At 38.4% G+C, this 27,243-nt stretch overlaps 1 protein-coding gene across 5 annotated transcripts in view; it reads right to left on the bottom strand.

Moving 5' to 3' along the window:
* Positions 1–27,243, bottom strand: part of LOC131952485 (uncharacterized) — a 76,223-nt gene that overhangs the window by 31,194 nt on the left and 17,786 nt on the right. The window contains exon 1 of one of the 5 annotated variants that reach the window (XM_059315169.1): positions 24,186–24,326. The exons of 2 other annotated variants lie outside the window; for them this stretch is intronic. In XM_059315169.1, coding sequence (XP_059171152.1) covers positions 24,186–24,242 — 57 coding nt within the window. In that variant the 5' untranslated portion in view covers positions 24,243–24,326. Of the gene's footprint in view, positions 1–5,565; positions 6,159–16,335; positions 16,419–24,185; positions 24,327–27,243 lie in introns of those variants that run through there. 2 more of the 5 variants (XM_059315170.1, XM_059315171.1) reach the window with 2 other exon arrangements.

The raw sequence follows: 27,243 nt of genomic DNA, 5'->3' as shown, positions 1-27,243 counted from the left end.
AATTATTGAATCTAGTTCTAAACAACGTTAGTAAACATAACTTAAAATTTAAAAAATATATATAGGGCATGTCATGATTAGAGTGCGCGGCTGCAAACCCGAAGTCTCGAGTTCAGATCCCGGGTTTGAGTCGATATGACGTCCCTGAGTCCACCCAGCTCGATTGGGTACCTGACTTAAGTCAGGAAAATTAAAATTAAAGGGGGCTGGTCCACTCTATCACTTCTTAAGCCGACGTGTCAGATACATGTGAACTCTACTTCATCTACCACATAGTCCGCGAGTATCTAAAGGGTATTTTTTTGTTATGGTAGGCTTCTGAACGACATGAACAAAGACGTGCCTAACTAAAAAATATGAGACAATATAAGCATAGGCATTGCAGACAGCTATCATAAAACAACACAAATGGTACAATCGTTCCCAAAAAATTTCCCCTCCATCCCCACGAGGATTTTAAAAAAAACTGTTAACACCCATTTTCCATTCAACTCGACACACTTGTAATTCAAGTTGCGTAATACAGTAATCACTTAATGTGAAAACCGACTTTTGATCCTCTCTGGGGACCAACCGCCTCCCCCCTCCAGGAAGAACCTTCCACCCTACCCCCCCCCCCCCCCCCTGCTCCACAAAACCCCTCTTGTTTTCAAATGAGGAACCACTGAGGTACAATCGTTTAAAAAAACCATCCGCAATTTTCATGCGAAAACATCAAGTTATTTTCATAGCTGACGAAACCCCCAGACAATTGATGTCTGAGAAAGAGTGAAAAAAAATGTGGGCATTAGTCTAACGTAATGGGATGTCTGCTATATGGAGGGGGGGGGGGGGTGATCACAGCCGCGAGGGACGATGGAGAGGGGCCGGGGAGGGTTGGGGATTATGCACATTCCTCGCCATTCACGACAGGGGTTTAAAAAAATTGCACACGTAATTATGTAGCCAATACTAGATCAAATTACAACATTAGGAATTTCTTTTTTTTCCAGTGAAAGTGTTTTGAAGATGTTGCCTAGGGCGTTGAACTAATTAAGGAAAGAAATGCTAGGCTAAGACTGCTAAGGATGATATTATGAAGTAGCCTATTATTTGAGCTGACTGTTTTAACTGTAGGAATGTAGAGTCGGGATTGAAACCTAGTACACACAACCTCCATTCGAGAAAGGGTGTGAGTGTGTGTGTTATGAGTGTATGTGTGTGTGTGATGTGATGTGAGGGGATACATAATTACACAAGAGCTGTATTAGTATTAGATCCTAGTATGGTGTCACTATGCAGAGTGTTTTTTTTTAAATCAATATTCAAATATTCATTTAAAAAAATGGAAGGTGTTGTCGAGAAAGGCATATATATAGGCCTACATTTTATATATGTACTGAGCTTTAGTTTTAGTGTAATACAGTCGAATACAGTAATTGTTTGCTGACCGTTTTAGTCTGTGCTGTTATGATATTCTCTAGATCAAGTAAGTCGCCTTTGTTTTCACCTGAAGATGTTAAGGCTATAGGAAGTAGATACTGCCTGATTTTCTAACCTCAGTATAAAATAAATCGTATAGAAGAGCCTACACTATAAAAGCAAATGCAGAACAAAATGTCGACTACAGATTTGCCTAAAGAATAAGCCTAGCGTCCTATACCCACAATCTACGTCATGTTGATACATGGTTTACCAATAGCCTTTTCCAAATCCATAATTTAAAGATCTTCTTTCTTAATTTAACTAGACCAGAAATTCGATGTTCAAAATGAGCAATTACATTTACGTCTCATTTATTAAAATGTTTTCACGCTGTTTTTTTTAAGGTTCAAATTAATTATTGATTAATGTATTGGTTACCAATACAATTAGATGAATGATTAAACTCTTTAGGCGAATCAATTACCTCTTAATTAACCGGGTCATTACCTGCTATAAAAACGAGGGCTAATCCTGAGTGTATCAATGAATTGTTATCAATAGTCGTGTGAACAAAGCCGCGGACTGACTTGAGGTGAGACAATGACGTTTTACAAGTAGTTGGAAAACATGGGGGGGGGGGGGGGGGGGAGGGGAGGTCTAGGGTTGAGCCTGTCAGTGCGGATTTATCAGAATACAAAACCGTCGTAATAAAGGCTATTGATTTACTATAGCAAATCAACAATGGAATCAATATTACAAAAAGTGAATGCTCGTTCATGAATATATATATATATATATATATATATATATATATATATATATATATATATATATATATATATATATATATATATCTATATATATAATTCTCTTCTTCGAGCCGTTAGAAAACAAGCTGCAAACGCTCTCCCTACCTCCCCACCCCTACATGGTTTTAGTGAGCTGTGTTCACTCTAAATGTTTACAAGCAGAGCCAACGATTTTAAACGTAGGGGGGGGGGGGGGGGGGAGAGGAGGGGGGAGGGAAGGAAGGGGGGGGGGTTATGGTCCTTAACGAGCTACTTATAGTGTTTTAAAGAAATATTTTCAGTGTCAGCGTTGGTACTGTCGAATTCACAAATTATGAATTATTGAAATTTAGAAACAACTAAATAGCGGCGTATGTTATGCCGCGGGCCGGCTCGTATATATATAACACAGAATTTTGAATCTGTGGTAGAGTAAAATACAGGCAAAAGTAACTGAAATTTACAGGTAAACACCCTGTCAAGAAAATTCAGTTCTATCAACGTTTCCGTTTAAACAGCGGGTGGGCCGGTAGTGACCCGCGGTCCGGAGGGTGGGCCCGACGGTGGCCCGCGGTCCGGCAGTGACCCGCGGTCCGGCACGTGAAGACCCATCTTCGGTCAAACAGCTGCCGTAAAAATACAACACAAAGAGCAGCTCGCATCTGATACCGTGGGTTACAATGGATAAAGGCTTCAATACCTCGGGAGGGTAGGGGAGGAAGGAGGGGGGGGAGGAGGAGGAGGAGAATAGGGGAGGTCATTGTGGTCACTGTGTCCGGGCGATGGCGACGATAACCCGGACAACAAAAGAGTTTAACGACATCTGGTGGGCTGTCCCGTGTGTTTAACAGTTGTCGCCCTTTCTCAAACAGCCTGCCGTTTAAGGATATTGATTCGATACTAAACACAACGTATTGGTTTCACGCTCCATCAATATATAAATAATTATAATGTAAACATCTTTACTCTAATCAATAATGTTAACATATTCTTCTAAGCCAATATTCTACTAAACAGTTTCCTTACAATCCATTTTGCAATCATCAGTAATCTCCAATGTACCCTCTAAGCTGCGGTTGTGAATCTGCCGCACAGTCATTGATATAAATAATAAAACTACTAACTATTTGCATTTAATGGTGCCAAACACCTTATAATTAAATATTACTATGACGTCTAATACATATCTGGTGTATTTACAAAACATAACATGCATATGACAAAGGAAAACACGGATTGATGGAAAACATGGTTTCTAAAAAAAATGTCATATGAGATGTTTACAGGTTATTTAATATATAACAGATAAAAATAACTCGGAAAATTAATTCGGATAAAGTAAAACACAGACATCTTAAAATATGGATCAATGTGGCAGATGAATAGATGTTTCTCTTACCACGGCATATGAAGAGATAATACAGTATGCCTTTCCCTAACAGGAATCTGGTACCCATCAGAGCTGGGTGGACGGGCTTAGGTTCCGAATCCTAGACTTTCGGTTTAGCAGTCGTATGCTCTACCATCCTAACACGCAGTTAAACATGAGCAGATGAAAAACATGGATCAAAAACTAAACTATACGAGGCTTGCAATTTACTTATTGTATCGGGTAAATGACTGCCAACCCGATAGTCTCGAGTTCGAATACGGGTTCAGGTAAGTAGCACTTTCCTGAGTCCATCCAGCTCTGAAGAGTACCTAACTCACGCTGGGAAAGTAATGCAGTTGGGAGAGTGGTGACCACACTATCTCTTCATATGCCGGGTCACAGAAGCGTATGAACTCTACTTCACTTGCCCCATGGACCGTCAAGTTTGAAAGGATAATTTACTTTATCGAGTTTTCTTCTTCTTCTTCGTTCTTAATTATTAATGTTGAAGGGGATCGAGATTTATCTGCCAGTGAACTCGAGACTTTGTTCGAGTTTATAAACCATGAGCTACTTTATCGAGTAAAAGAGGACTCATTGTACGCAGTCTCTGAAAAAACATGACTTAACTCAGACAAAAATAAAATTTTGACAAAGCGAAACAAAAACAACGGAAAAAAGGTTAAAAATATATATAAAAATTGGGGTTCTCGGGAAAAAAAAAACCAGAATAGTCTGTGATATAATCTTATGATTGAACGTGGACTCTAAACTTTAATTAAACAACAACAACTAAACAGAAATTAAAACGGACAAGAAAGAAATTCTAATAAAGCAAAAACATGGACAACAGAAAAATATAGATGAAAGAAAAAATTTATATTGAGATTTACTGACAAAAAGAACTGCAAAAAGACAAATCACAGTTCGAACCAAAGCAAACTCCGGACATAGTTAAAGAGGGAAGAAAACTGGGCAGTAAAAAACTGCCGACGTTAGAGGTCACACGATTTTTGCGTCCAACAAGACATAACTCTCTAGTGTCTGGGGTGAGGAAACCATGGAAACGATTTATTGCCAGTCCAACCCCAGTATCGAGTCGAGAATCGAAGTCGTGAGTAGATTGGTTTCTGTAATCGAGTTACGTGGGGCTCCTGGCCCCTATGTGTGAGTTAGAAATGACCAGAATCAGATAGACCAGCACGGTAAAACGGTTCTGTAATCGAGTTATGTGGTCAATGGAATGCCTGACCCATGTCAACAGTGTGTGTGTTCAATAGAACTGACCAGACATACACGCACTGTAAAACGGTAATGTGGTCTACGAAATTTCTGGTCCTTATCTAGTATATCTAGCTTTACAGAATAGAACTAACCATATATACTAGCATTGTAAAACGGTTATGTAATCGAGTTATGCGGTCAATGGAATTCCTGACCACGGTCTACTGTCTGTGTCTCTCTAGAACTGACGTATATACATGCACTGTAAAATGGTTCTGTAATTATATTATGTGGTCTATCCCCGACCACGTCGTTTCTACAATATTACAAAGTATAAAGCGAAAGGAAATGTTGCGGTAGATTCACCAGAGGACATGAAACTGAAACATGACAAGATATGTTCCTGTTTATTTGCTCTTCGTGCAGTCTGAAAGATGTGTTCCAATGCACGAAGTTACTTAAAAATGTAATTATTGGCCTATAATTACTGTTTTGACTTATTGGCCTACAATTTAGCTTCGATTAAATATGATGATATATCAGTTCAGACATAATATAAAGTAGGCCTATTAAGGTTATAAACCAAACTACTGTTTTGATAAACAATATACATTTATAAAAGGTGTACAGTTTTATGTACGAAAAGGTTAAAAGTACGCCTATATTACCTTTTATCACTTTCAAAATACAGGCCTAATATTTGTTTATTTTATTTTAACACATTTTAAGTAAATAGTAAATTGTCGTACTAAATTTTTAATAAATAAAATTACTTACTTGATATTCAAATCCATTTTATTTTAGTCTATTCTCTACAATCCAGTAAAGGTTACTATGATATATATAAGCACACTCTGGACCTTGGTAGCTTTCGCTAAGTCACAGAAAGTAGAATCTATATCCAATGTGTAAATTGGCTACAATCAAGATCTAGGAATCTAGAGTCTATCACTCGCTCTATGTCAGTTGTTGCTCTGCTGTGCAAGTCCCTTTCCAACACAACACACCATAGGAATGTCGTACTCTACAACATGTATTGAATGTTTAAAAGGCAATCACCAAACACTTATGGTGTGTACACAGCTATAATCAATACCGTTGTTCGAATAGGACAAGGCGATCAGACGAAAGAATTTTAAAAAGCCGGCCTCACAACAAAAGATGTGTCAAGAAAAATATACCCGGCTAAGCGATCGACAAGGCAAGTGTCGGCTGATATAAATAATGCAACGAGACAGAATATTGCTTCGCTACAGGCTATGCTCAAGATAACTGGAATAATATAGCATTATTTTATCTGCGTCATCAGCACTTTTTAAATACCTATGTAAATTAAATATTCGATTAGTGAATTGTGTTGAAAATCCAACGAAACACCTACTTAAGCCGTCTTAGCGAAGATGAATAAAAATATTTTTAAGCTGCCTGCTTTAGTGCTTGTTCACACAAAGATTTTTTTGTTGAGACTTCGGGCTATTTTTAGATTTAAAAATCACATCTATGTAGATCTACAGCCTTGCACAGAACTCCCTATGCGTGCTTGATTTACATAAATCAATAGTTTCGAAAAGATCCGCAACAACATTTTTCCTATGGAATAACATGGGGCTCGTTTCGGCCGAAAACGTCTTTGTTCCGTGTTTTTATTTTACCGTCTGCCTAGTAGCAAGCAGACGACGCGATGTAGACACCGACCGGCTCCCACTTGTTGATTAGTTTCATTCACCTTCAACCCTTCCCCTCCCCCTCTCTCGACTAGAAACCCTCCCTGTCGTAGTGTAAAGGTTTTCCCAGGTCCGCGTTGCCTTCATTGTGAACATGAGTTCAGGGGCGGATTTCTTTGTTGTTTATAAAGTGTTGTCTGTAACTTATTGCTTAAATAAAACTGAACGGTCTTTCGAGGGCTAGTTTTCTTTTTAATGCTGATTTTTTCTTTACATGAATCGGTACATATTCTTAGCTGTGGATTTCTTTGTAAATTTTTTTCAGACTTTTTTCCTCGGGGGGGGGGGGGGGGGGGGTGCACTTGATATTTTCGGGGGAGGGGGGAAACGGACATTTTCCGGGGGGGGGGGGGGAGCGGACACTCGTAAAAGTATATGTTACTATATAAATTCCATCTCGTTCGGGGGGTGGGGTAGACTTTCTTCAGGGGGGGGGGGGGGGGTTCCTGAAAGACACTGTTCTTGGTTGTTTAAAAATGTGTTGTCTAGAACTTAGTGCTCCCAGAGGCTAATATTGTTTTCAGAGACCTCGGCATATGAAAGGATAGTATGGTCAGCACTATGCACTTTACTAAATTGATAATCTGGAAACGCAAAATTTTCTTAGGGGCGGTTTTCTTTGTTGTTTTAAAATAAAAATGTGTTGCCTAAAACTTAAGGCTTCAAGAGGCTAATATTTATTTTCCTTTTAGATTCCGACTTTATACTTAAATTGCTGATCTTACCTGAACAGTTTCTTACGGGTGGATATCCATGTAAACTTGCCATTACTCAAGGCTTAAAAACTGAACGATCTTCCAATATGTTTTTTTTCCCTCACTGAAGTGCCGAACTTTGCCTACGTGCTTAAAATCTTAAATCCAAAGATTCTCAAAGAGGCGCATTAAAAAATACATAAATAAAATACTGCCTGTTACTAGGGCATTAAAGTCGCATTATGCATGGGATTCATGCGTGTTAGAAGTAATATAAAGGAAAAAAGAATTCCCGAAGGGGATTTAAAAGAATGTAATTACAACCCACGCAGACTCATTCTCCGTGGGGGAACGATATTGTGTTCCTTGTAGGTTGTCTAAAAAATTAATTTAAAAAAGTTTTCGAATAAATGTATTAACTTTCGTAAATAATATTAGGTTTCTTTTTTGTTTTCCTTTTTTTTTTTCAAAATCGACTTGCAGTGACTTGACTTAATCCTCTTTACTCCATGAGGAGCATACGGCCTCAACCATAATCTTCCGTTTTGTCAATTCCCCGGATGTTGATTCAGCAGCCTCTTTTTAACTCGTAATTGGGTTTTAAAAAAATTAAATTTGGTAAATTATTTTTTTTTTTAAAATCTATAAAAAGTTATGATGCGGGATAACATGTGTTTACCAGCCAATAGCTACAATTAAGCAGCGGTTACATTAAAAGTAAGTTTCCTACAATGCTAAAATTTAAAAAAATACAACTTATTATGCAATATAGAGTAGATAAACATACGAATGATTTTAGTTAACGTGTCAAATTTATGGGTTGCTTTTATTGAGAAACTTAATTAAATGCAAATTGTTGTCGGCATAAACAATACATATAGCTAGCTCACAATAAAAGGTTGGAATTTTACCGGAATAAACAATACACGTATTAGGGGGTTAGGGTGTTGTGTTTATATGGATTTGTATTATTTATTTATTTATATTGTTAAACGCTTTCGTTTCAATTCAGTAAGAGATTTTTTTCAATTTTAAAGAGATTTTGATGAAGCTTTAATAGTACTATACATAAAAAGCATATTATAAACTATTAACAACATATATTTAATCTTAACAGTCAAACTTTAAAAAAATTGTATCTCGATCGCCGCCCCTGAAGATTACCATTAAATGGTTGTAAAAAAATACGTCGTTGGGACGGTCTGGTATGTGAGGAGTTAAACGCCAGATAAATTGTCAGTTTTACTGCCATCTTCCAGTCTGGTGTGGGGAATTTTTAAAATTCCCACTACACGTCTTTAAAAGGCTGAGTTAACGACAGTGACCAGTGTTTCTTCCAGACTTTTTTCTCCGGGGGGGGGGGCACTTGAAATTTTCGGGGGGGCGGTAAACTTTCTTCGGGGGGGGGGGGGGCGGACACTGTTAAAAGTATATATTTTCTATATAAATTATATAAATTTCATTTCGTTCGGGGGGGGGGGGTGGTAAAAAAAATTTCGGGGGGGGGGGGGGCTTAGCCCCCCTGAAGAGATACCTGGAAGAAACTCTGACAGTGACATTAGTGTCAAGCATACATGTTTGATTTAGGATCTATCGATCTCAAATAAAACGTCATAAAACTGTTATCTAACAACACATTGTCATTGCTTAAAGCCGATAGGTCTATTTCTAAACTTGCTTTAAAGTTGTTTTTTTTTTCCTTTAGCCTTTAGTACATTCGATGAATTACTTTTCGCTACGTTATAAATTATAAATGAACACGCTTGTAAACACAAACATTGGTCTGAAAATGTAGGTCTACATTCACTTGTCTTTCTAATGACTATAAATACTCTTTAAAGAATACAAGGGTGTGGTAAATGGGATGCAGATCATGTGGGAAGGGGGGGGGGGGGGTTAAAACCGCATTACTTAGGTGTATATTTGTAATTCTCTACGCTCTGATTGGACCTAGGTACGAATAAATTTAAAAGGAATTTTTTTTTCCGAAGGGAGACTTCCGGGGGTTAAGTTTTTATTTTCTATATCTATTTTTTTTCCGAAGTTGGGGGAATATGCCTAAAAAAAAGATGCCTAAAAACGGTAGATCAATGTGAATTGTTTTTTGAAGGCTATTTCTAGTGAATTTTGCAAAGAGTCGCAACTTTTGCAGTACTACGAACATGTAGGCCAACTACGGAAGAAAATCTCAAGTTCGCGCAGGGTACAACAATTTCGATTGACGCCCCTGCCGGACGGACGGAAGCATTTCCTGCTACAGACGGGTCAATGAATGACCTCTGTGGCCCGCAGTGGGGTGGGGGGGGGGGGGGTGGTGATGGAGGGAGGGAGGGGCAGACATGCGTATCACGAGCCCGTACAAGGTGTGCTGCCGTGAAGAGAATTAGCGTGTATTTAAAGGGAGTAAAGAGATCAAAGACAAACACTCTAGCAGCAATCATGCGGATTAATGACATGTGTTTGATGTTTACAGAGTCATATCTGAAAGACACGGCATACAGAAAATACTTAACAGCTAATGACATTTCATTAATAAATGTAACCTTACGATTAAAGTTTTGGGACTTTTCCCCCACTAACATGGGTTAGTTGAGTATGTCATTTTTTGTTGTGGGGTTCATTTCTTGATCTTTTTTTTTGTTTTATTTTTTTTAAAATATTGTTTATGTAAATTTTTATTTTTTAATGTTTCATTTCTTAACGATGTTGAAATGTTTTAAAAAAATGACAGTATTCGTTGTTGTCCAAGTATCGCTGGTTAGATATCTAAACGTGACACTTCCGTCTTATTATCATTGAAAAAAAAGATTTTTAAAGTAACATTTGCCTTCTTGATAAAATATCCAAACACTTTACATTTCAAGTTTCAAAACAAAAATTGTCAAGTACTCGATTTGAAAAAATCTGGCTCAACGTGTCATAGCCACATGAGTGTAGAAACAGATAAAAAAACAATTAACTATACCTTGGTGACTTGGGGAGGGGAGGGGGGGGGTGGCGGGGAGGCATTGTATAATGCGATAAGTTACTTGATTGTAAATCTTTCCGTTGACGTGAGATTTGAAGCTATTCAGTTTTTGTAAAACTAACGGGCGCGTGACAATGGGAATTTGAGCTCATTCTCAAACGGTTCGCAACACAAAGAGTCGTGTTGTTTTACTAAGAGGGTGAGAGTGGACAGGGGTGGGGAGGGGGTGGATAAAATAAAGAAAACACCTATCACACCCCCTCACTCACAAGCCCCTAATGCCCCCCCCCCCCAACACCTACCCAACCTACCCACCTCTATGTCATAATATGGCGAACATAACCACCCACCCATAATACTACAGAAAACCCACCGTCCTCCCTCCCCCCACCCAAGTCCCGACTATGCTACAGATGACCCATCAACCCCCCCCCCCCCCCCCCCCACCACTACCACCGTCCCATAAAACTACAGAAAACCCACCCTACTCATTCTCATTACGATACCCACCCTACCCACCCCAACTTCTTTTCTTTCAAACAACAGAAAACCCCCACCATCCTCCCCCCCCCCCCCCATCAAGCTACAGATGCCCCCACCCACCCTCGGAAGCCATGTTGATTTTCACGACCTAATTATCTGACCGCGTTTCCCCACAGCCGACATGCACCCAGTAAAAAGCCATCGATTCCACCCCCCATCCCCCGGGGTCTGACGGACAAAGACGGTCAACTCCCAGAGACCAGCAGAGGCATGACGGTTGACCTAGATCTGGGATTTTCCCCTGCAAGGGGAGATCACCCGACCTGTAATGACAGTCACTCAGTGGTGGAACATGCCTCGGAGAGTTTTTTTATGCGGGGTGGGTGGGAGGGTGGTGGAGGTTGGAGGGGAGGGATGGAGGAGGATTAAATGAAAGATAATGGGAGGGAGGAGATGGATTCGAACAAAGAGGGAGTAAATGACCTGGTATAGGTCGTTAATTAGGTCAAAATATACACGCGCATATACCACCAAACACTAATATAAAGCATACTGACCATAAAGACACTAATATAAAGCCTACTGACCACCAGGAGGGAGACGGACACTGGTAAAAGTATTTGTTTTCTATATAAATTCCATTTAGTTCGGGGGGGGGGGGGTAGACTTTTATTCCTCCCCCTACCCCCACCCCCCGGAGAGAAGCCTGGAAGAAACACTGGTTCCGTTTTGTTTCTAAATCTTTACGTAATCTGTTAAAGTAATAACCGTGGTACGGCGAGGTCGGATAGTAGAGCATAAGGCTTCAAGCCAAAAAGCCCAGAGTTCAAATCCCGGGTTTTTTTTTTCAGAAGAGCGTCCTTGAGTCTTCCCAGCTATGATGAGTACACGACTCACGTTAGGGAAAGTAAAGTCGGTTGGGATTTGTGCTAAGCAAATTGCCATTTATATGCTGAGGTCACTGAAACAGGTGAACTCTAGTTCACTTGCTCCATGGACCGTAATGTTCTAAAGGATACTTTAATAAATAGCATGGTATACTTAAACTAAAATTGAATAAGCGTCCTTTGTGCATGCGATCAGTAGTGGACTGGCTGTGTCCGAGAGACCCTTGACATTTTTAAAGGGGTCCCAACCCTAGATTGTAATTTTTATTGTTAATTTCCCCCCCCCCCCCCATCAATCCTGAATTGTACGCCTTGGTATGAGTTTAAAGGAATGGACAATGGTAAAATAGAGCAACACGTTTTTTTTTAAACTACTACAGTATTAGGATTATTACAGCACCGGCCGTAGAGGCCCTCTGAGATTTTTTTTTTCTGGGGGCCCACTGAGATTTTTTTCCTGCGGGCCCACTTGTTCCAGGGGGCCCACTGAGATTTTTTTCCTGGGCTCCACTTTTTCCTGGGGGCCCACTTTTTCCTGGGGGCCCACTTTTTCCAGGGGGCCCACTGAGATTTTTTTCCTTGGGGCCCACTTTTTCCTGGGGGCCCACTTTTTCCAGGGGGCCCACTGAGATTTTTTTCTGGGCTCCACTTTTTCCTGGGGGCCCACTTTTTCCAGGGGGCCCACTGAGATTTTTTTCTGGGCTCCACTTTTTCCTGGGGGCCCACTTTTTCCTGGGGGCTCACTTTTTCCTGGGGGCCCACTGAGATTTTTTTCCTGGGGGCCCACTGAGATTTTTTTTTCTGGGGCCCCACCAGGATTTTCCCCGGTAGACCATTGAGACTGACTATGTAGTTTATAATTACTCTTGTATTCCAACTATTATTGTAACAGGGAGTTGTCTAACCTTCCTAAACAAAATCTTCCAGTTTTTCTAGTTACTTAATTAAAATACAAACAGACCTTCACTTGAACTGCTAGAAGGTTAAAGTGCGTGTTGGAAGAGTTATCGTTCGTTAGTAAAAGGCCCGGTACGATGACAGGAGTACATGTTCCTTGTTTTTACACAGTGTGGATGGGATCTTTATGCAGGGAGAAATATAAGGGTGGGGTGTTTTCTTAAGCATCCCACGGGCGAGAAGCGAGGGGATAGGTCTAGGTACGGGGATAGAGGGAACTGTAGGGTAAAGGGACAGAGAGGGAAAATATTCAGAGGGGAAACGTTAACAAGAAAAAGAAGCCAATTGAATAAAAAAAAATGAGTAAAGAGTCGACTGAAAAAAAAATCTAAGAAAATATATCGCGTAGGAAATGGAGAAAAAAAAAACAAGAAAAAAAAATGCAGGCCTGTTTAAGTTAGAGCACAGAATACCTGTATAAAACCGACCACAGGCACTGGGTTAAGAGACCCAACGCTTTTTCGGAGAAACAGATCATGATTCACTGTTAAAGTTTAATCAAAAATAAAAATCAATAGCTAAAGAGAGCTATTGCTCAGTGCCGTAAACACTTTGAGAATCCTCATGCACGGTTAAAACTAAGGGATAGCTCATCTAAAAAAAATAGTTTGAGAATCCTTGTTTGATTTTACAACAGACACAAAGGGAAAGCTAAAAGAGGCACAATGCTCATCGCAAGAAACAATTTGAGAATCACAGTTTACATTTTACCACAGACGAAAGGTATAACTAAAAGAGACCTATTCGTCATCAGAAGAAACAGTTTGAGAATCCCTGTTTAAATTTACCAAAGACACATAGCTATAACTAAAAGCACCTATTTGTCATCAGAAGAAACAGTTTGAGAATCCCTGTTTAAATTTACCACAGACAAATAGGTATAACTAAAGAGACCCAATCGTGATCACAAGAAACAGTTCGAGAATCCATGTTTAAATTTTACCAATGTTACACAAAAGGACATCTACAGCTTACAAGGTAGGTCTTGTTCCCCTCAGAACAAGTGGTCGCGATAGTGCAAGAACCGGTTCACACCAAGTGGTGTTTCCAAAGGTTAAAAGGCTATTTTTAGAACATAGGTGCTCCAGTTCCCACGGTATTATAATAAGGTAGTAAGAAAACGCGCAGCAGGGTGTAGCGAATGAAAGGGAAAGTGACAAGTCAAACAGGGTGGGTCAAAACTGTAACTGAAACAGAATTGAAACGAAACAAAGAAAACACTAAAGCAACTGGTAAAAATAAGTGTAAAGCATATTTAAAAATAAAATAAAATAATTAGGAAGTAATTTTTAAACTTTTTAAAGCAAATTCTATATAAGTATAATTCAATATATATTCTCTAGTAAGATTCTGGGTTAATTTAATTTAAACTTGGTTAAAGAAAAGTTAGATTGGCTAGATAAGGATCACGTTTTTTTTTTATAAAAAAGAAGTTTTGAAAATAAATTAAAAATGAAATTACAAACACGAAAAAGAATATGTAAAAATGAAAAAAAACTTTTAGTGTAGATTAATAAAAGTTTTAGAAAAAGTCACTTACGCAACGCTAATATATTATTCTTGTATAAAAAGCCACATCTTATTCCTAATTCGCATGACTTCTTTGATGTAAATAAACTCCGTCCACATGAAAACTACCTATAAACACGAGCCATTAAAAATACACGTCTAACTACATTTTTACTCTCAATTTTTTTTTAAAACTCTAAACGAGAGAGATTACGTAATTTTTTGCAGTAGAAACGCGCTGCGAGAAAATTGAAATTAAAAAAAATACTCTCCAACCCATGCGACAAAGAAATCTCCTTCCCAAGTTTTTTGTAACTAAAAATAAATCTGATGTCATAGTCCTATGGAAGAAGTTTCAAGTCGTCTCCGTCTGTGAATGGTTACACACTGGCCTTCGCTGTATGGTCCCGCCCACTGGGCGGAGTTTTTTTTAACCTTATTATTAGCATGACATTAATCAGCATGGCTTTGTCGTTGTGTCTTTTTTTCATTGAACTAAAAATATGGAACAATTCACTAAAGTGGGTTTAATGTATTTGGGACAAAATCTTAAGTCTTTTTTTTGTAATCAATTCAAATTAATTGTTAAATAACTATTTTTTGTGTAAGAATAAAGAAATAATGCCACAAATAGTTGAATTAATTATCACTCAGAGTTTTGCTAAGTTTGTAAGAAAAACTTGAACACACGTTCAAATAGTTTAATGTTGTAATTAATTAAATCGAAGTAAAACTGAGTTTGTTAAATATTTCTGAGTTTATAAGAAAACGTTGAACACACGTTCAAATATTTTATGTTGTAATTAAGACGAAGCAAAACTGAGTTTGTTAATATTTCTGAGTTTATAAGAAAACGTTGAACACACGTTCAAATATTTTATGTTGTAATTTATTAAATCGAAGTAAAACTGAGTTTGTTCAATATTTCTGAGTTTATAAGAAAACGTTGAACACACGTTCAAATATTTTAGTGTTGTAATTAATTAAATCGAAGTAAAACTGAGTTTGTTACATATTACTTAGTTAAACAGACCGGTTTCTCGGACAGCTAAAGTCAAGGTCAGGTTAAGTAGACAGGTACATAAAGACCTTAAGAGGACAGGAAAACTGTTCCATTTATAATATGGAATAAAGAAGTGAAAGGGGGAAAAAAGAGCCGACAACTCCGGTCATTTTACTTGAAGATTGTCTTCCCTTCCCACCCCTCTCTGCCCCTATGGCAATAAATAAAGACCGAATCAGACAGGGCCAACCTTGGTCATTTCCTGAACGCCAACCGCTTCCCCTGCTCAGGATGATATCTCTCACCCCCCCCCCCCCACACACACACACACCTCCCCAGCGGAGGCTGATTGGTCTACTGCCTGAGGCTACCAAACTTTAAGAGCCCTAAAAATGTTTTCTTATAGGTGTAGGGAAATAATTAAGTGCTAACCGTAGGCGATAACAGTCACAGCGGATAGTAGACAATTTTACCCGTGGCACCTCTTGGTCAGCTCTTGCCCTCCCCCCCCCCGAACCATGTACACATACACCTTTTATAAACTATTTCTTTAAAGGCCTTTCTCCTACGAAATAGAAAATGTATTAAATAACACCCCCACTCCCCTCCCTTCAAGTTCCCCACAGCCGGAGAAAAATATCGGAAAGAAACCCTGCAAACACATGCTATTATTACACCGTGAGTGTCTGTTACATTATTTCGCTTAGCTAAAATTAAAATATCACAGCTCCGTCTAGATTCTAATCAGGAAATTAAAAAGGATTATTTTGTTCCTCTTTTATGTCTCGTAATTCCCCTGGTCTAAGCCAAACCTCTATTATCTCCCTCTGTGTTATCGTTATCAATTTTCTACACCTTGTAGATAGGAATGAGTTTAATTGGTAGAGAAACGTCTGCTGTAGTTCCATTCTAGACTCTCTGAATATTGCTGCCGTAATTTAAACCTAATATGTAATATCTAAAGTAATCGCAAATAATAGACGGTGTAATTTGCTTACGATAGATCGGACAAATTACTTTTACTTCGAAGTACAGAAATGTAAATAACAGAAATGAATAGCTTAGGTGAAGGGGGATAAGTATTTTTAAATTGTTAAGGGAGATAATCCATTGGATATAGATATTTTGCATGTGTGCTTACAAAACACTTTCAGTTTGTTCTACGGTCCAATAAATTTGAGTGGGCGTGCTACACAGCTGATAGCGTAAACACACACCCTAGCTTTAATAACACACATATAGAATGTGCTGGCTTAGTTTTATTTACCAGGCAGAGAATGTGTAGCTTGTACACCAAGTTAAAATCTTTAAAAAAACGTACCAGTGGCAGCTTTCCCAGATGGTTTTGAACCAGAGACCTGAAATCCATTGATGCGGTAGCGTAAGGCTATGATCGAATATTGGACATTAAATAGTCTTTGTTTAACATGTCCATTGGTTGCCTGACCAAAGTGTTCGATGGCAAAGATGTAACACAATTATCATGGTGATATACAAATGAACATCACAAGACAATCTTATAATAAATTCCTTCATAACATAGTCGCATCTCGATTTGATTTAGAATACAATTTTTAAACTAATAAACGTATTGTAACATAGACTTGCGTAAGTGTCTTTGTGTTCCATATTTGAATAAAGGCTGTTTAACATTACATCCACTTGGTTAATACAAAACAATACCTCAGTATTTTGTTTACCGAAAAACAATGTGTTATTAATACACTTTAAAAAAACGAAACAATTTAACCAAACTTAGGAAATATTTCCAGACAGCAAGGGCTAACGTGAGAGGATGTGAAGTGACGGGAATTCCTCAGCCAAGCCACGTGATAATCCCCACATCCTCCAATCAAGCGTTAAGTCATCAAACCATCAGCGTATCGACACTGTCGTCTTTCCTCAAACCACGTGATACCCGCATCAGAGAAACTGTCTTTAACTCTAACGAATAATACTCAACGATGACACGTGTATAAAAATCCATCTACTCGCACGATTACTAGTAAAATAATATTTAAAATACAAAAGTCTAAATAGCTTCGAGTAGTAAGTCACGAAATACTAAACACAATGCTATACTGATGTCAACTCATGTAGTAAGTACAACAAGAAAAAAACGAAATGCCACGTTGATGTCAATTCGTGTAGTAAATCACACACGATGAAATGCCATTTGATGTCACTACGTGTAGTAAGTACCACAAGAAAAAACGAAATGCCATTTTGATGTCACCTCATGTAGTAAGTCACGAAATACTAAACACAATGCCATATTGATGACATTTCGTGTAGTAAGTCCCTAAAGAAAAAACGAAATGCCATTTGGATGTCACCTCATGTAGTTAGTCACACAAGAAAAAGGAAATGCTATGTTGATATCAATTCTTGTAGTAAGTCACGAATGAAAAAACGAAATGCCATGTTAATGTCACCTCATGTAGTTAGTCACACAAGATGAAATGCCATGTTGATGTCACACACGATGAAATGCCATGTTGATGTCGCATGTTTCACGGCGCCCAATGACACGGTGCAGTGTGTGATGTATCGTCTAATTAGGGTCATCAACGGCGTTGATTGATTGGCTCGTTGCGTCGTGCTGACCTGGACTCTGGTACTCTTTGTACGTCGGTCTTTTAATTAATTTAGTGGATATTTGTGTAGAACAAATGTGGATGTTGGTGTAGAACAAATGTGGATGTTTGTGTAGAACAAATGTGGATGTTTGTGTAGAACAAGATGTTTGTGTAGAACAAATGTGGATGTTTGTGTAGAACAATTGTGGATGTCTGTGTAGAAAAAATGTGGATGTTTGTGTAGAACAAATGTGGATGTGTGTGTAGAACAAATGTGGATGTTTGTGTAGAAGAAATGTGGATATTTGTGTAGAACAAATGTGGATATTTGTGTAGAACAAATGTGGATGTTTGTGTAGAACAAATGTGGATGTTTGTGTAGAACAAATGTGGATGTTTGTGTAGAACAAATGTGGATGTTTGTGTAGAACAAATGTGGATGTTTGTGTAGAACAAATGTGGATGTTTGTGTAGAACAAATGTGGATGTTTGTGTAGAAGAAATGTGGATGTCTGTGCAGAAGAAATGTGGATATTTGTGTAGAACAAATGTGGATATTTGTGTAGAACAAATGTGGATGTTTGTGTAGAACAAATGTGGATGTTTGTGTAGAACAAATGTGGATGTTTGTGTATAACAAATGTGTATGTTTGTGTAGAACAAATGTGGATGTTTGTGTAGAACAAATGTGGATGTTTGTGTAGAACAAATGTGGATGTTTGTGTAGAACAAATGTGGATGTTTTTGTAGAACAAATGTGGATGTTTGTGTAGAACACATGTGGATGTTTGTGTAGAACAAAGATGATCGTTTAGATCAAATGTGGATGTTTGTGTAGAACAAATGTGGATGTTTGTGTAGAACAAATGTGGATGTTTGTGTAGAACAAATGTGGATGTTTGTGTATAACAAATGTGTATGTTTGTGTAGAACAAATGTGGATGTTTGTGTAGAACAAATGTGGATGTTTGTGTAGAACAAATGTGGATGTTTGTGTAGAACAAATGTGGATGTTTTTGTAGAACAAATGTGGATGTTTTTGTAGAACAAATGTGGATGTTTGTGTAGAACACATGTGGATGTTTGTGTAGAACAAAGATGATCGTTTAGATCAAATGTGGATGTTTGTGTAGAACAAATGTGGATGTTTGTGTAGAACAAATGTGGATGTTTGTGTAGAACAAATGTGGATGTTTGTGTAGAACAAATGTGGATGTTTGTGTAGAACAAATGTGGATGTTTGTGTACAATAAATGTGGATGTTTGTGTAGAACAAATGTGGATGTTGGTGTAGAACAAGTGTGGATGTTTGTGTAGAACAAATGTTGATGTTTGTGTAGAACAAACGTGGATGTTTGTGTAGAACAAGTGTGGATGTTTGTGTAGAACAAAGTTGTATATTTTTGTTTTTAGAACAAACTTATATATTTGTGTACTGTAAAGTTGGATATTTGTGTAGAACAAAATAAGTAGTAGGCTTATATTTGTCTAGAACAAAGCTGGATATTTGTGTTTGTAGAACAAAGTTGAATATTTGTGTAGAACAAAATGAGTTGTATATTTGTTTACAATAAAGCTGGATGTTTGTGTAGGTTAAAGTTTGATAATTATGTAGAACAAAGTTTGATATTTCAAATTCTACAGCAAAGTTGGACTTTCCTGGTTAATAAGCAAAGTTAGATCTTTAAGTTTACAGAAGAAAGTTAGAACTTTATGTTTAAAGAACAAAGTTAGATCTTTACGTTTACAAAACAAATTTAGATTAATATTCCATCTAAGCTGAGGATGCGCGGCCACGCAGTCATTTTGAAAATACACATATCTATGTATAAGACTTAAAACACCGCGCACACAAAATACACATTGCGCAGTTCACTCAACTATTTTTAGGCGTCAAGTGGCAATGGTCTAAAACTTACGAGTCGTGATCTAACTAGCCTTTAACCTAACGTTAACCAATCAACATTTAGGAGAAGGGGGTTTGTTGGTTGATGATCGGATGGGACCCCTAGGGAGTAAAACTAAACGATCATAGTTATGAAGCAGACGTTAGAAATCCGTAGTTGGAAACCTATGCAACCAGAATATCTTTAAGGATTATCTAAGTGAGGGTAGGTGGGGGGGGGGGGGGGGGGGGGGGGGGCACGTCCACTGACAATCCATAAAAAAATATAAAGTTCGCCGTCCGCGGGAAATTACAAGTAAGATCTCCCCCCCCCCCCCCCCTCCCTCCTCTCTTCCCACTATATCTTAGTTGATACTAAAATCTGGTCCGATAATGCATTATATACTGTTTGTGCACTCAAGCGTGTCACAAATAAAAACGTCCTGAGGGAGGGGGGGGGGGGGGGGGGGGGGAACATGATCATTGATTGATCAGGGAGTAAACAAATCGATAGGGTCACTCGGTGCCTTTTGTCCACGAGAGCTTCAACATCAGGGGAAGTAACCGGGTTTATTTTTTAAGACATTGTCGTGTTTACGTGATTATTTCCCCTTGACAGAATACAAGTTTTTAAAAAATGGACTAAATGTGTTTTAATTGAATTTGTATGTAAAAAGATTAAATGAATGCGAGGAATTAGATACGAAAATACCAAAAACAATGTTCATTTACAGGGGGGAAAAATCAATTTTAATGCATTTATATGTAGTTTCACTATACTAACACTTAACGGATAAAATTACAAACAACGCACACCTTGTTTCAGAGGCAAGTAAAAATGGGATTATTTGGATGGATATTTTGAATCATTTACTCTGAAATTTTTAAAATATCTTTGATGTGTAACTAAATGGTGAAAAAATGAAGGTGCGAAGCAAAGCCTAGAATTACAAGATCTAGTAAAAACAGGCAGATATTGCAGATTCGCAGGAACACCTACCAACACCCTTCTTCTTTCTTCTTTGTTCTAAATTTTTAATGTTGTAAGGGATCGAGCCTTATCTCCCTTATCTCCAATTAAGGGTACGTATCAACTGGTTATGTGCCATTGAGGCCATTGACTCCGATTTCAGCTCCGATTGTCCAACCAAGAACAAACTACAAGGCAGCAGTTGTTTCATTTTTGAGTTACCTCATCTGCCCGAGCGTTCGAACTCGAGACTTTTCGGTTTAGCAACCATGAGCTTTACCGACTCGACCACGCCGTCCCCTGACCAACACCCTAAAAGAACACCTATCTATTCCACCCTGCAGGCACACCACTTTCACGAACACCATTCAGAAACCCCACTTCTAATAACATGTGGATTGGTTTACCACTGCATAAACATCATTCATGCAACCAACCAGCAATGGCTCAATTCACCGGAATACGAACATTTTACCCAAACTTCAAACCTAAGCCTTCATCCCCACACCATCACACACTAATACTCATTACCAATGTTCCCTCTAAGGGGGAAAAGCGAGTGTGCAACATGTATTTTCTGTGCGCGCTGTTCTACAAGTCTTATACAAGGATATATTTATCTTACTAAATCACTGCGCGGCAGCTCAAAAGTACTGCGCGGCCGCGCACCCGTGCAGCTTAGAGGGAACATTGCTCATTACCAATAAACACCCCCCCCCCCCTCCCTCACAGCCACCCAGAACGTCAATCATTATCCCTCCCCCCCCCCCCAATATTCGATAACTAGCAATCATACCATAAGCCTAAAGCTAACACTAATCCTAAAACATCCAACCCTGACATTCTACAGTGGTACGCCATAGCCCCCCCCCCCCCCCCAATTACACACGAATGCTATAAACCAACAACAAAACCATAAGCCTAAGCCTAAACCTAACCTTAATCCTGCAAAATCCTTACATGATATTGTACAGTCGTACGCCGTACACCACCCCCTCCCTCACTACCACCCGAACGTCAACATGAATCTGTATCTCCCCCCACCCGACCCCCCCCCCCCCCACTCAATCACACCCAGATACTCGTAATCAACAACCAAACCTTAAGCCTAAACTTAACACTAATCCTACAACCTAACCTGGTATAGTACAGTGGTACGCCACCACCTCGCACACCACCACCCCGAAAGTCAACATGCATCATACCCACCCCCCTCCCCAATGTCACTCAAATACTCGTAACCAACTATAAAACTATAAGCCTAAAGCTAACACTAATCCTACAACTGGCTACAACATCCTAACCTGATATTGTACAGTGGTACGCCATACACCACTTCCCTCCCTCAACGCAACCCCGAACGTCAACACAAACCTTAACCCCCTCTCCCCCAATGTCACTTAAATACTACTAACCAACAACCAAACCATAAGCCTAAACCTAACACTTTACCCACATCCTAACCTACGATTCCCTACGATTTAACAGAAGTATGAATAAAACTTTCAACCTCCGCCCCCCTCCACTACCTCCCAGTTCAGGTAAACCCGTCTGTATCCACGAGACACGTGACCTGACGTGACCTCTGTAACCCTCCATTAGGGCGGACATGAATGGCTGTCAGGCCGACCTTTAAAAGATCTAGGTCACGTGGTCTGTCAGTTTGACCTCCCAATATTTTTTTTTATTCCGCTGTCTGCTTTCATTGAGCGCTGGCTTTCAGAGGAGAGGACACACAGACAGACACGCCTACACAACACATGTGACATAACATACGACTTCTGATGTAACTTGAGCCAGATTTTTATGTGAAACACACCCATATTAAGCCCAACAACTAAAAAACATGTCCATGATTATGCTAAAAAAATATTAGTGCTAGATTTTTTACAACAAAATATACGTCCAAAATAAAACACTACTAAAAATCGTGTCCATGATTATGCTAACAAAATATTGGTGCTACGTTTTTTACAAAAATAAACCGGGAGTGATCTCCCCCAAACTTTCTCGAATATTCTTATATAAAACAACAGGGGATGGGAACTCGGGCTATAGACATGATTTTTAATCCATTTTAAATACTTAAAGTTTTAAAAATAGAATAAAATCTCGTAGACAAAAGAATTGCACACCAAGTGAACGCCAAATAAGGATGTGCATAATAGTGCGCAATATTATTTGTACTTTATAAATTTACATGCGTTTTTTTGAGAAATCGGAAATAGCGTAAATTAGTACTTCCGGTTAACGAAAATTACTCAAAATTTGACAGAAGGTAGAGAATTAGATATTTTACTTACATGTGAAATTTCATTTATCTATCTGAAATAGTACTCAAGTTATATGCTTTTGAAAAATTCAAAGTAGAAAAAGTACCACTTTAGGTTATCGGAAATCGCTCAAAAATTGATCAGGATCTACGATTTTGATAAAATACTTATATATGAAATTTCATCAACCTAACTGTAACGGTACTCAAGTTATCGTGTTTACACACAAGACAGACACACAGACACACAGACAGACACACAGACATACGGACAAGATTGCAAAATTATGTTTTTCCGTATCAGTGAGGTGTAAAACGTCGAGATTTGTAAAAATCTCCATTTTTTTCACGATTACAATACTTTCTCTATACTTCGTATATACGAGAAAGTAAAAAGGTACGTCCAAAATAAACACAGCTATACAGCCAAAATCTTTAACACGATTACTCCAAAAAACTAACAATATGTTTACAATAGTGCAACATAATAAAACAACTCGTATAGTTAAATAAAACAAAAATTTTAAGTGCCAGTATACTGTCTATAAATGCAAGTTAAAGAAAGTTACAAATAGTATCTGTTTTATTACTAATTTCATTAACCTCACTGCAGCTACCATTTGTATTTGTCTATAGAAGCATATTGTGCATAATCGTTACATATCGACGGTCTCAATGCTAATACATAATGGAATTGTTCTGTAATAATGTTGAGAAAAATGGACACGAGTATTTTACCCTTATAAAAGGTAAAGAATCCTATTTAGACCTAGCGATCCATTGGGCAGATGAAGGGCATGTTTTTTTACCTAGGCATCTGAAGGGAATGTGTGGTCAGCACTATGCCTAGCCGCCTTTACTTTCCATAACATGAGTTAGGTACCCATTTTTTTCACTTACGTTTTGGTGTATTTACATTATAAAGTTGTATAAATCTTACAAAAAATTGTATTTAATTGTATTTAAAAAAATATGCCCGAAAAGTTTAGTTAGAATAGCCATTTTCCGGATAAGCGATTTATCTTTAATCATAAATTATTATTGAATTGGTTCTTGATAGAATTGTGATTGTACGATTAGAAAAGTTAAGTACCCTTCAAATTCGACAGGGTGGTGGACATATAAAGTAGGCAAAATCTGATCTCAACATGTAATAGGTTAGCGAGGAAGTTAATTTTCAAGATTTTCTTATTTTATTTTCAGGACCACTTATTCATGTTAGTGAATCAAGAAATGACTAAAAGCCTCTCGACTACAATGGCCTTACAGACATTTCTGCTTTAGGCTAGAATTACTCAAGACAATGCAGATCTAGTAAGCTTATGCTATAACACTGTAATACACACGATCAAACGAATATCTCAGAACACCACAAAACAGCGAAGACGCCGGTCTGGTATTTATAGAAAACACAAAGAGTGAGATCAAAATTCTTGCAGTGACGTAGGTATACCACAACTCTTACCTTCATAGGTAACCCGATACTCCTGGGGTACCGAGGCATCGGCTTTGGCGCGTCCATGAGCTTAACTTTGAGCTCCGTTCACTTTTGATGTGAAGAATGTCCAGAACTTAGTGAGAAATTGTTCCTTTTAAGTCCAACGCTACATGATCCGTTTTGAAATCATATTCCAGGAAAAATATTTTTTTTTCAAACATTCTTTCTAAAGCGTGAGGCGAAGTTCCCAGTTATTAAACGTTTCCATATCGGTATTTTACATTAGTTTTCACCATTGTGCAATTTTTCGTAATTTTTGTCGTAATCTTTGTATTCACGAAACTTTTGTCACAATCCATGTGCTGAAGAGATTTTTTTGTAGTGTGCATGACAGCTAAAATTACATTTTTTAAAAAAAATGTGATAGAAGTGGGGTGGGTTAGTTTAGTGTATCCTGTTTAAATACCTGCACACCTGAATGAATACGTGTGCATATCTCCAGGAGTACAGAAGTTCTTAAAAATATAACCTGGATTTTTTAAGAAACTTTTGAGTTAGGCGAATCATGTTTGTACATTAAAATATCACCAGGTATAAACACTAACCTCAGCACTGACTTAACGTTAGCACTGAACTGAACTTAACCATAAGCGTAAACATTTATTCAATCCTACTTTCTGTTGTAATCCATGTGTATTCTAATATGTTTGGTTAACAATTGACAGCTAGTCCTATAAGTATATCCTTAACTATAACTAATGCTCATACTTTTTTGTTTAGGCACTCATTTGTATATACTTAAGTAATAATGTATAGATAATGAAAACACGGCAAGTCCTGAACTTAAACCTCACGTAAGCTAACACTTGGTCATAATCTTTGCGTCGTAATTCCGTGTGTTAAACTATCTTTTATCGGCAAGTAACAGTTAATCCGATAACAATAACATTAAGCATAATTTTTTGACGTAATCGTGTTAAGACTTGTACAGATAAGAAATCAACAACTCCCAAATTTATACCTAAACCCAGTGGCGTAGCGAGGTCGGGTGTTACCCGGTGCGGCACTTAATGGTGTCACCCCCACCCCCACCCCCCACACCCAGAGATGTAGCGACCCTTCACGGGGACAAACTTTCAATTTTCGATTTGCACCCCCCCCCCCCTCAAACTTTCGATTTGCACCCCCCCCCTCTCAAACTTTTCTCTATATATTTTGCTCTTTTTTGCCTTGGTGTCACCCCCATAAATGGTGTCCTCCGGTGCGGTCCGCACCCCCTCGCTACGCCTCTGCCTAAACCCAACCCCACACTTTTAATTTCTGCCGGAATCGGTGTGTTAAGACTTAAGAATGGGGTAGAGAAAAAAACAACTCCTAAACTTGAATCTAACCCTAAACCCACATTGCTCCTAATTTTTGTCGGGATCCGTGTGTTAAGACTTAAGACAGCGGTACAGACATAGAATACAGCTAGTCCTACACGTGAATCTAACCCTAAACCCACACTTGCTAATTTTTGTCAGGATCAGTGTGTTAAGACTTAAGACAGCGGTACAGATATACAACACAGCTAGTCCTACACGTGAATCTAACCCTAAACCCACACTGTTTCTAATTTTTGTCGTGATCAGTGTGTTAAGACTTAAGACTAGGGTACAGATATAGAATACAGCTAGTCCTACACGTGAATCTAACCCTAAACCCACACTTGCTCCTAATTTTTGTCGGGATCTGTGTGTTAAGACTTAAGACAGCGGTACAGATATAGAATACAGCAAGTCCTACACGTGAATCTAACCCTAACCCCACACTTGCTAATTTTTGTCGGGATCCGTGTGTTAAGACTTAAGACAGCGGTACAGATATAGAATACAGCTAGTCCTACACGTGAAACTAACCCTAAACCCAAACTGCTCCTAATTTTTTGTCGTGATCAGTGTGTTAAGACTTAAGACTGGGGTACAGATATAGAATACAGCTAGTCCTTCACGTAAATCTAACCCTAACCCCACACTTGCTCCTAATTTTTGTCGGGATCAGTGTGTTAAGACTGTGGTACAGATATACAATACAGCTAGTCCTACACGTGAATCTAACCCTAAACCCACACTTGCTAATTTTTGTCGTGATCAGTGTGTTAAGACTGTAGTACAACTCCCCCTAAACTTGAATCTGCCCTTAAACCCACACGTGCTCCTAATTTTTGTCGGGATCCGTGTGTTAAGACTTAAGACAGCGGTACAGACAATGAAAAAAAAAGTCTCAACCCCAGTGGCTGGCGTCTGGGTCAATGAGATTTGCGTAGTCTGGCTTAAATCATGGAGATACGGTGGGATCGCTGTGGGATTTGTAACAAGGTTGATGTCGGTTTCTACTTGAAATTTGGTTATAATCGTTTGTAAAATACCGGGCCTAATGATTTAAAATTAACTGTTGATTGTCGTCGCCATAGAAACTAAACTTAATTTTAAGTTTGAGAATTTGAAGCTGTAGGGTGTGGTTGGAGCTGTCTAAAATGCGCTTTAAAGTATGGGATAAGTATTTGCAACATGGAAACACAGTCTTTTAAATATGGTTTTAATCACTGGCTGTCAATTGGGCCTTACTCATTGTCCGTCTTAAAAACGGTTTATAATCTAAAATCTTCCACAAAAGAGATCTAGTATCTTCCCTTTTCTGGATAGGGCTATAATCGCCCACAGTCTAAATACGACAATAATTGTCCATTTTCTATATAGGGTTATAATCGTCCAGTCTAAATAGGGCTATCATGGTCCTCTGTCTAAATAGAGTTACAATTGCCCACTGTATAAATGGGGAACTAGTATTCACTATAGGGGGCTATAATCTTCCCTAGTCTTAATAGTGCTATAATCGTCCCTAGTCTTAATAGGGCTATAAACGTCTAGTCTGAATAGGGCTATAATCGTCCAGTCTAAATAGGGCTATAATCGTACACATTTAAAAAAAACCTTCGCTGTCTGAATAGTGCTATGACTCGATAGTAAATACGACCCGAGCTATTTGTATAGATAGGAGATTTTTAACTTAGATTTATTTAAATGTAGGTAATTTATTAAATCTA

Source organism: Physella acuta, unplaced genomic scaffold (assembly GCF_028476545.2).
Source record: "Physella acuta isolate Inbredline_101_S28 unplaced genomic scaffold, ASM2847654v3 ptg000875l, whole genome shotgun sequence".
NCBI lineage: Eukaryota > Metazoa > Mollusca > Gastropoda > Physidae > Physella > Physella acuta.
The sequence above is the reverse complement of the archived record's forward strand: the minus strand, read 5'-3'. Positions and strand labels throughout refer to the sequence as shown.